Source organism: Primulina huaijiensis, unplaced genomic scaffold, assembly GCF_012295235.1.
Source record: "Primulina huaijiensis isolate GDHJ02 unplaced genomic scaffold, ASM1229523v2 scaffold32979, whole genome shotgun sequence".
NCBI classification, from domain to species: Eukaryota; Viridiplantae; Streptophyta; class Magnoliopsida; order Lamiales; family Gesneriaceae; genus Primulina; species Primulina huaijiensis.
The window spans coordinates 10,614-19,749 of NW_027357720.1; the positions used below are offsets into that span (position 1 = coordinate 10,614).

The 9,136-nt window shown below is 37.6% G+C and overlaps 2 protein-coding genes across 2 annotated transcripts in view; both read left to right on the plus strand.

Moving 5' to 3' along the window:
* LOC140968203 (acetyl-CoA carboxylase 1-like) overlaps positions 1–4,314 on the plus strand; it is a 12,240-nt gene extending 7,926 nt beyond the window's left edge. The window contains exons 8-13 of the mRNA XM_073429089.1: positions 395–632; positions 719–1,050; positions 1,155–1,368; positions 1,488–1,664; positions 1,737–3,914; positions 4,003–4,314. Coding sequence (XP_073285190.1) covers positions 395–632; positions 719–1,050; positions 1,155–1,368; positions 1,488–1,664; positions 1,737–3,914; positions 4,003–4,059 — 3,196 coding nt within the window. The 3' untranslated portion in view covers positions 4,060–4,314. The remainder of the gene's footprint in view (positions 1–394; positions 633–718; positions 1,051–1,154; positions 1,369–1,487; positions 1,665–1,736; positions 3,915–4,002) is intronic.
* A 581-nt stretch (positions 4,315–4,895) lies between these two features.
* Positions 4,896–8,087, plus strand: LOC140968202 (uncharacterized). The gene is made up of 6 exons (XM_073429088.1): positions 4,896–5,187; positions 5,517–5,649; positions 5,792–5,895; positions 6,414–6,585; positions 6,676–6,816; positions 6,884–8,087. The coding sequence occupies exons 1-6, from the start codon at positions 5,138–5,140 to the stop codon at positions 7,853–7,855; spliced, it is 1,572 nt and encodes a 523-aa protein (XP_073285189.1). The 5' UTR covers positions 4,896–5,137; the 3' UTR covers positions 7,856–8,087.
* The last annotated feature ends 1,049 nt before the right edge of the window (positions 8,088–9,136 follow it).

A 9,136-nucleotide genomic window follows, 5' to 3' on the forward strand; every position in this document is an offset into this window, starting at 1 on the left:
ATATATATATATATATAATCTTTTCGATTCAATCTTTTCATTCGATAAAATTTGAACTCAATTAATTTCTCATTCACCCTAATTGGTAATCAAGAAATAATTTCGTTTGCTACGTAGCTCGTTCGAATTATTTTATCGATTCAAATGAGTACAAAACTCATTTTTCTAACAATAATAGTGTCTAAAAATTTATATTTTATTGAGTTGTATTTTTATGTTAAGATGTGAAGCCATTCCCGACACTGTTCCTCTCGTATTCTTGAACTTTCTTTCTTTATTCTTGATATGATCCCTATTAATTTGATTGTATTTGGTTTTTGAGTTGACATGCAGTTATGAAGTGCCTATGTAGCGGTTCTTCATTCTGTACCTTATTATGTTTTCCTTCTTGTAGTGGTTATGAAGTTCAGACTCAAGATATAATCAAGGAATTGACAAAAGTATTAAAGGAGGGCGAAATAAGCTCGTCTCTCCAAAATGCAGGAGTGAGGGTCATCAGCTCTATAATACAGATAGATGACGTCCAGGGAATTATGAGGCACTCATTTCATTGGTCAGCAGAAAAACTTGAATATGTGGAGGAACCTATATTGCGCCATCTGGACCCCACTCTATCCTCATACCTTGATCTGGTTTGCAAATATTTAATTCATCTTCAGTTTTGTTGACTACATTCTTTTATTGTTTTCCCTGAAAAAAATCAGCTTACTGTCAACAGGACAAAGTCAGGGGGTTTGGTAATTTACATTATACAACATCTCAAGATAAACTCTGGCACCTGTATACCGTTCGAGACAAGCGACTTCCTATAAAGAGAATGTTTCTCAGAGGACTTGTGAGACAACCACTATCAACTGAGGATCAGGATGGAATTATACAATCTTTGTCAACTTTGTCCTCTACTTCAAGGAGTATTTTGAGGTCTTTAATGTCTGCAATAGATGCACTTGAACTCAGTTTCCTTGATTCTTCCTCCAGATCTGACCATGCTCAAATTTACCTTTGTATCTTGCCGGAGCAAAAAGTGGATGATGTTTTATCCAATCACAAGTAAGCTTTGTCTAGTGATTTATTCTTTTCTTCTTTCTATCCACAAAAATTGTGGGGCCAATCCTTTGAAAGTTTATATAGTCTTGCATGTATGTCATTTCCAGAAGAGAGCAGATGGTGGGATTGCAAGAAGAACCTGCTGTTGAGAAAATCTTGGATGAGATGGCAAATGAGATTAATGCATCGATTGGTTTTAAAATGTATGGTTTAGGTGTTCGTGAGTGGGAAGTTAAGCTTTGGATATCCTCTGAAGGAGAAGCCAATGGGGCTTGGAGAGTTGTGGTCACGGATATAACTGGTCAAGCTTGCATTGTGCATGTAAGTCGGATTAGATTGTATTATTTATAGGATTTGTCCAACTTTATGGACTTCACTCGTTTAGAAATTAGTAGATTGAATTTTGTGATTGTATTAACATTTCTTATTCGAACTCTCAGATCTACAGGGAAGTTAAGGATTCCAGCAACAAGAACATGGTCTATTATTCAACTTCTGGACGGGGTCCCTTACATTGTTTGCCTGTGAATGCACAATATAAGCCACTGGGGATGATGGACCAGAAACGTCTGATTGCCTGGAAATATGGGACAACCTATTGTTATGATTTTCCACTGGTATATACTAAACTAATATTCATAGAACAGATCTTTAGATAAATTCATTGATCTTGAGAGCTATATTTTCAGGCATTTGAGGCAGCTTTGGCCAAATTATGGATCCAGCATCCTGGAATAAAAAAGCCTACGGATAAAACAATAATAAGAGCCGAGGAATTTATTTTTGCTGACAGAGACGCTGTCTGGTGTTCGCCGCTTGTTTTCGTTAAGCGAAAGCCTGGGTTGAATGATATTGGCTTAGTTGCCTGGCGCATGGAAATGTCAACACCAGAATTTCCTTCAGGGAGGACCATTATTGTCATATCTAACGATGTAAACTTCAAAAGTGGTTCATTTGGCCCCGAAGAGAATGCATTTTTTACGGCAGTAACCAACTTTGCTTGCTCTCATAAATTACCGCTTATTTATTTGGCAGCAACTTCAGGTTCCCGTATTGTTATGGAGGATGAGGTAAAATCTTGCTTTAAAGTTGGCTGGTTTAATGAGTCAAATCCGCAGGATGGTTTTGAATATTTTTACTTCACTCCTGAGGATTATTCACGGATTGGATCTCATGTGATAGCACATGAGTTAACGCTCCCAAATGGAGAAATCCGATGGGTAATAGACACTATTCTAGGTAAAGTTGATTCAGATGCCATGATGAAGGAAGGCGATCTAATTGCTGATGTCATAAATGGCACTGGAGCTATTGCCCGTGCGTATTTGAGGGCATATGAAGAGACATTTACCTTGACCTATGTGACTGGTACAACTGTTGGGATAGGTGCTTATCTTGCTCGTTTTGGTATACGGTGTATTCAAAGGAATGATCAACCGATCCTTCTGACTGGTTTCTCTGCACTGAACAAGCTTCTGAAACGGGAAGTATATAGCTCAAACATGCAACTTGGAGGACCTAAAATTATGGGGACAAATGGAGTTGGTCATCTCACAGTTTCTGATGATGTCGAGGGTATATCAGCAATTTTGAAGTGGTTAAGCTTCGTTCCACCATACTCTGGTGGTCCACTCCCCAGTTTGACTTCCTCGGATCCTCCTGAGAGACCTGTTGAATATCTACCCGATACCTCATGCGATCCCACTTCAGCGATACGCGGTACTATGGATGCTAATGGGAAATGGCTTGGAGGCATATTCGACAAGGATAGCTTCATTGAGACACAGGAGGGTTGGGCAAGAACTGTCGTGACCGGACGTGGTAAACTTGGTGGAATACCTGTAGGAATTATTGCTGCCGAGACTCTAACTCAGATGCTAGTAATTCCGGCGGATCCTGGACAGCTAGATTCTTGTGAAAGGGTCATCCCACAAGCAGGGCAGTTGTGGCATCCTGATTCTTCCACTAAGGCTGCTCAAGCAATATTGGACTTCAATCATGAAGGGCTGCCACTCTTCATGCTCGCCAATTGGAGAGGCTTCTCAGGTGGACAAAAGGATCTCTTTGAAGGTATCATCCAGACTGGATCAGAAATAGTGGAGAACCTTCGGAATTACCGACAACCCATTTTTGTCTACATTCCTATAACGGGCGAGCTTCGGGGTGGAGCATGGGTGACCATTGACAGAAATGTTAATCCAGACCATGTCGAAACATATGCTGATGGGACGGCTAAAGGAAATATCCTTGAGCCAGAAGGTATGATTGAGATCAAGTTTCGAACTAGGGATCTGTTAGAATGCATGGGAAGGCTTGATCATAAGCTAATGAATCTGAAGTTGAAGTGTTTGGAAGACGGAAGCTCTGGAACACGTGAAACCAAGGAAGATCTACAAAAGCAAATAAAATCCCGCGAGCATGAACTTTTGCCAGTTTACACTCAGGTAGCTTTAAAGTTTGCAGATCTTCATGATACTGCAGCGACACTTGCGAATGTTGGGGCTATCAGAGAAATTGTTGAATGGACGAATTCTCGATCCTATTTCTATAAGAGATTGCGTAGGAGAACGGCTGAAAATGACATTATCAAGAATGTAATGGATGCTGCTGGTAACCACATACAGTATAAATCTGCAAGGGACATGATCAAAAGTTGGTTCTTGAATTCAAAGACCGTAAAGAACAAAGACAGACCTTCTTGGAAGGATGATGAAGCTTTTTTCTGCTGGAAAGATGACTCCAGAAACTACGAAGGACAGCTGCATGACTTGCGCATACAAAAACATTTGCTTCAACTGCTCGACATCAGCAATTCTCCACAGGATTTATCGGCGCTACCTCAAAGTCTTGATGCCTTTCTAGAAAAGGTAAACCATCAGAAAAAAACAAACACGACCTCTTCCTTTTCTGCTTGCCTTGTTTTCTTATTTACCAAGTAAATTATTGATGATGCAGGTAGATCCATCAATCAGAGATCATTTGATAGATAAACTAAGGAGGGGATCAAAGTGAAGACATTGGGGTCGGAGGGAGCTTTGCTTGTGACCAATTGGCGGCGGACATTAGGTGTGGAGTGCAGAGAACCCAATTCCATCAGCTGCATGCGAAATAAAAATGATGAATAAGATTTGCATCGCAATGTTAGAGCTAGCCATTCCCATTAATCAAATATAGTTGACATTTTTGTTACTTGCTTACAACTAAAATAGCACAATCTGAAAATGCATCAAAAAAAATTTTTTATTTATACTTACGAAAACATTTCTGTTTTATACCTCATTTTTTTTATACAGCGTTCCCATTTTACTCTTCTCAGATTATTATTTCGTTGTTCAAATATTACATTTTAAATTAGAACTCTTAAACGCCACACGTAACTTTATACCAAATACCTAAAATAAAATCAAATAATTGCGTGCATTCAGTTGTCAACTTTTAAAATTTTTTTTTAACAGTTACTTTTGTCACCAAATTAGTTTGTCTAAAATAACTTCTTCTTTATTTCCTATTATAATATTTTCAAAAAAAAAATTTGTGTAGAAGTACAAATTTATAACCAAGAAAAATCACGTTTAATGTTCAAACTTCAAAATCCAATTGCTCAACACAGTAAAGTTGATTGAATTTTAACCTTTTGAGAGCAACCCATGATTTTTTATTTGTTAATATTGCTTTCTATCATTACAAAGTTTTAATATGTTATATTACAGTTAATGATCCAAATATAATTTTTTTATGTGATTAACATAGTATTTAAAATAATTTCATTGCTTTTTTCGGGGGGAAAATTTTGTAAATAAGTCGTAGGGGGAAAAAAGAGAAAATTATTATTATTATTATTATCCGGAAATTATTTTTAAACTTTAGGAAAACTCTCGGGGATCCTTCGGTACGAAGAAAGCCTACCAGCGCGCTTCTCACGCGCACGCCCATAATGGAGCTGGTGAAATCTTTGGGCGTATAATAGTTTTTGATTAATTTCCATCTCCTGATATAAATCAAAGTTTCGCTCTTCACAATTATTTTGCCCAGAAAAGCAAAATATTTTGTGGGTTGATCATAATTAGAATCTGAATTGAGGTGCTCTGTCATGGCGAAGCTTGATTCCTTCTTCAGCAAACGCTTTAATGCTGCCAAATGGTAATTCCTCATTTCTACTCATCTGAGCCATAATTTTTTGTGTTTTATTGGTGAATCGAGTTTTTATTCTCTTTAGGGTTTTTATAGTGTGCAGCTTGTTGATTGTAGAGAGAATTGTGGAAAATTTATGGTCACGGATCCTGTAATCTATAATGTTGACGGGACGGAGAACACGTTTTTCTTTGTTAGGTTTAATTTGAATCTAGTTTCCATGGTCATATGATTTTAGAGGTTCTGTTGAATTTAGCAGGATATAGTGATCGGTTATGAGTGGTTGTGTGAATTTGCATTCTGATTGTTGTTTTCCCTTTTTATGTTATTATTGGCAGTAAAACTCTGCTGAAACTTACTACCCCTCGAATAAAATTGCTGAGGAATCGAAGAGAGATGCAATTAAAGCAGATGCGCCGAGAAATTGCCAAGCTCCTTGAGACTGGTCAAGAAGCCACGGCTCGAATTCGGGTACTAATGTAAACTTTTTATCTCTGATGATCGTTTGTGCTATTCAGTTGCTCGTGCAACTCTGTGCAACAAGTGATGACGCATTGGTAGACTGCCAATTACTGGCTGAATAATGTTTTCCATTGTTTTTTTTCCTTTATAGGTTGAGCACATTATAAGAGAAGAAAAGATGATGGCTGCACAAGAAATAGTTGAGCTGTTTTGTGAGCTAATTTCTGTTCGTCTTCCAATTATTGAAGCCCAAAGGTTTATACTTTTTTGTCCCATTTATATCATTATTTTTTGTGTGTGGCCTTGTTTATTGAGCATTGATGTGAATAAAAAACTGCTCTTTTTTTCACCATTGAAAGAGAATTTATCATTAGGTCAAGGATAATCACCCGCTTTGAATAATAATCGCAACATTGCATCATTTATTAGTTGAACCTCAACTTACTATGGGCATGTTCACTTGCATTTGGCGCGACAGTACCTAATGTTTTACCTACATCCATTACATGAGGGAATATAAACCCTTTTTGAACTTGAATATTTCACCATGCATCTCAATTTACTCCATGTTGATACTAGTTTGGAACGGGGTAGTGAAGTCTAAAGTGATGGGCTTGAGTTCCACTCTTCTTTGATCATCTGGTAGAGGCTTCACTTTTCCTTGGACACCAATTATATATCGCATTATGCCATTATCTGCCGTCCAATTTGGTGGAATGTTTTTTGTTGTTTGACTTGTCTTGTACCTAAACCTATTTGCATTGGCTGTTCAGGGAGTGTCCACTGGACTTGAAGGAAGCGATTTCTAGTGTGTGCTTTGCTGCACCAAGGTGCGCTGATCTTCCTGAGTTGTCACAAGCGCAAATACTATTCGCTGGTAAATATGGTAAAGAATTTGTGGCTGCTGCAACTGAGCTTATGCCAGAGTGTGGTGTGAATCGGCAGGTTACACAAATTGTCCTATTGTTGTGTGTTATATAGGCAGAGCTCTGTTTGTCTCTCCTTTTGTCGGTTTAACATTTTTCAATGTTACAGCTGGTGGAGCTGTTATCTATTCGAGCACCTGCTCCAGATGTGAACCTGAAGCTGCTAAAAGAAATTGCTGAAGAGCATGAACTTGATTGGGACCCAAGTGCGTCTGAACGTGAATTATTGAAGCCACATGAAGACTTGTTGGTAAGATTGGTGTTGTTTATTGATTCCACTTTTTATTGTTGTTATCTGATGTTTTGGCCTTTTTTAGAATGGACCGACACGCTTTGTCAGTGGTTCTAAATTACCCTTTCCGAAAGAGAAGGATGATGCGACGACCCATACTACTTCAGAAAATGCCATCTCTGAACATTCAGATTCTGATGAGGGATTTGGCATCATGGATTTTCCAGAAGTTCCAACACAGCCATTGCAGACAAACAAAGGCACTGCCTCGGCACCAGAGATGCTTCCTTTTCCTGCCTCTGCTCTATATGAAATTGATGATCAAGAAGAAACAAAACCTTCTGATAATAATGATAGTCAACCACAGTTGAGACCCGAAGATGAGGTGCAAGAGAAACCAGTTGTAAAAGAAGGGCAATCACCAAATATTTCAGCTGGTTCAGTGGAAAATAAACAGTTTCAGCCAGTTTTATTTCCTACTTTACAGCCATCACCATTTTCTGTCAGGGTATCTAATTTGCCTCCTACCACCACAAATTCCAAGGGTGATAATTTGTATTTACAGGATGTATTGGCTGCTGCTCAAGCAGCAGCTGAATCAGCTGAGCGTGCAGCTGCAGCAGCTCGGTCAGCAGCTAGCATTGCCCAGCTTCGAATCAGTGGTCTTGCCAAGAAGAACAGTGAAGATGGCTCTGTTTCTACTGTTGAGAACCCTTTTCATCTCAACAAATCCAAGTCAAGCGTGTTTGAAAATGTTGATTTTGAGAAACAAAAGTCATTTGGGTCTTCTGACAGTCCCTTTTCTTCTCCAAGCCAAAATAACGGCTCTGAAAACTATCCCTCAACCCATCAGCCGATAGCTCATCGTTCATCTGATGTTTCCAAAGATGATTCCTCATCAAGCGGCAGCCCTGTTCTCAATTATGAAACTGGCGATCACCAACCTCAGCGATTGCCTTCGATGGACGACAAGCCATATTTCTCATATCCAAACTTATTCATATCTCAAGCTTCAAATCTCAGCACCGGTGCAGAATCATTTAAGGAATCCAAATGAACAGTGACATCTACTTTTCTGTTGCAGTTTCTGCTGTCACGTTTTTAATTCCCTGAATTTTTTTTTCCCAGAGCACTGAGGGTTACTAAGATGGTTTATCCATATACATGATGTATTATGCATTTAAATTGCCTGCTGTAAAGTGATTGAGTTTTGTGTTGTGCTATATGGATTTTTAGTAAAGAAGTGGGCTTGTGGCTGTCTAAATGAATACACTTTGTTTATGCGTCTACATCTATGTATACTCACACTTGCGGGTAACATCATTTTTCGGCAGCAAACTATATCGCTTGGACTAATTAATATTTGTAAAATTCTACGTCCACGAAGGTACACTAGTTTTGCTATTTCATTTGATTTTTAATTTGTGATATTGAGTGCTTTACTGGAGATAATAACTCCAACAATTTTTTTTTTATTTCAGGTTCCTCTGCATGACATGTGATGTTCGTGGTTGAAGGGACACAAGAAAAAGTACAAGTTTATTTATTTTTTTTTTAATTTTAATCTTCTTCAAAAAGATTACGAAATTAATCTTTCCGCAAAGGAAGGTTTGGTATCGTACCTTTCTTTTTCTGAGCCAAATTAAATACAGCTAGAAAGTGTGGGGATTTTAAACGTTGATGTTTCTTGACTTGATTTGTTAACGCTAATTCTCTAGAAATTTCCAAAAATGTTAAATGTTGTAACATTTAATGTGAGAAGGGTAATGAGAGAATTCACGTGGCGACTCCAGCAGCATTTTGCATGTATGGAAATTCATTGAAGGCTATCTGTCTTAATTGCCTGCTGTGAACGTGATCTCTGTCAAAGTAAACATGATCTTTAATTTACTATCTATTCTATTCTATTTCTATGCCTCCACTGACACGGTTGCTTCAATCATCTTCTCATATTCAACATTTATTTCTTTTTTATCTGATTTTTTAAATTATATCTTTTCTGTTATTCAGTGGTAAATAGATATTTACATGTCACACATGAATTTTGTCCGACATTTAAAATATTTAACATGATTCTTTAATCTCATACACCTTATTCATTCATAATGTCACGATCTCACTAGCATTAAGTGTTGGTGTATATGTAGTGTTACCTTGATATAATTGTGGATATAGTCAATAACTTACTTTGAATTATTTTAGGTTGTATTTAGATTGATGAATTTCAAATTTATAGATTTCACATGTATTTTTATAGATTTAGAGAAGCTACTTTAAATCTACCACTTTCATGTTTATATAGTGTTTCATGTTAATATGAAGATGTATTTCAAGTTAA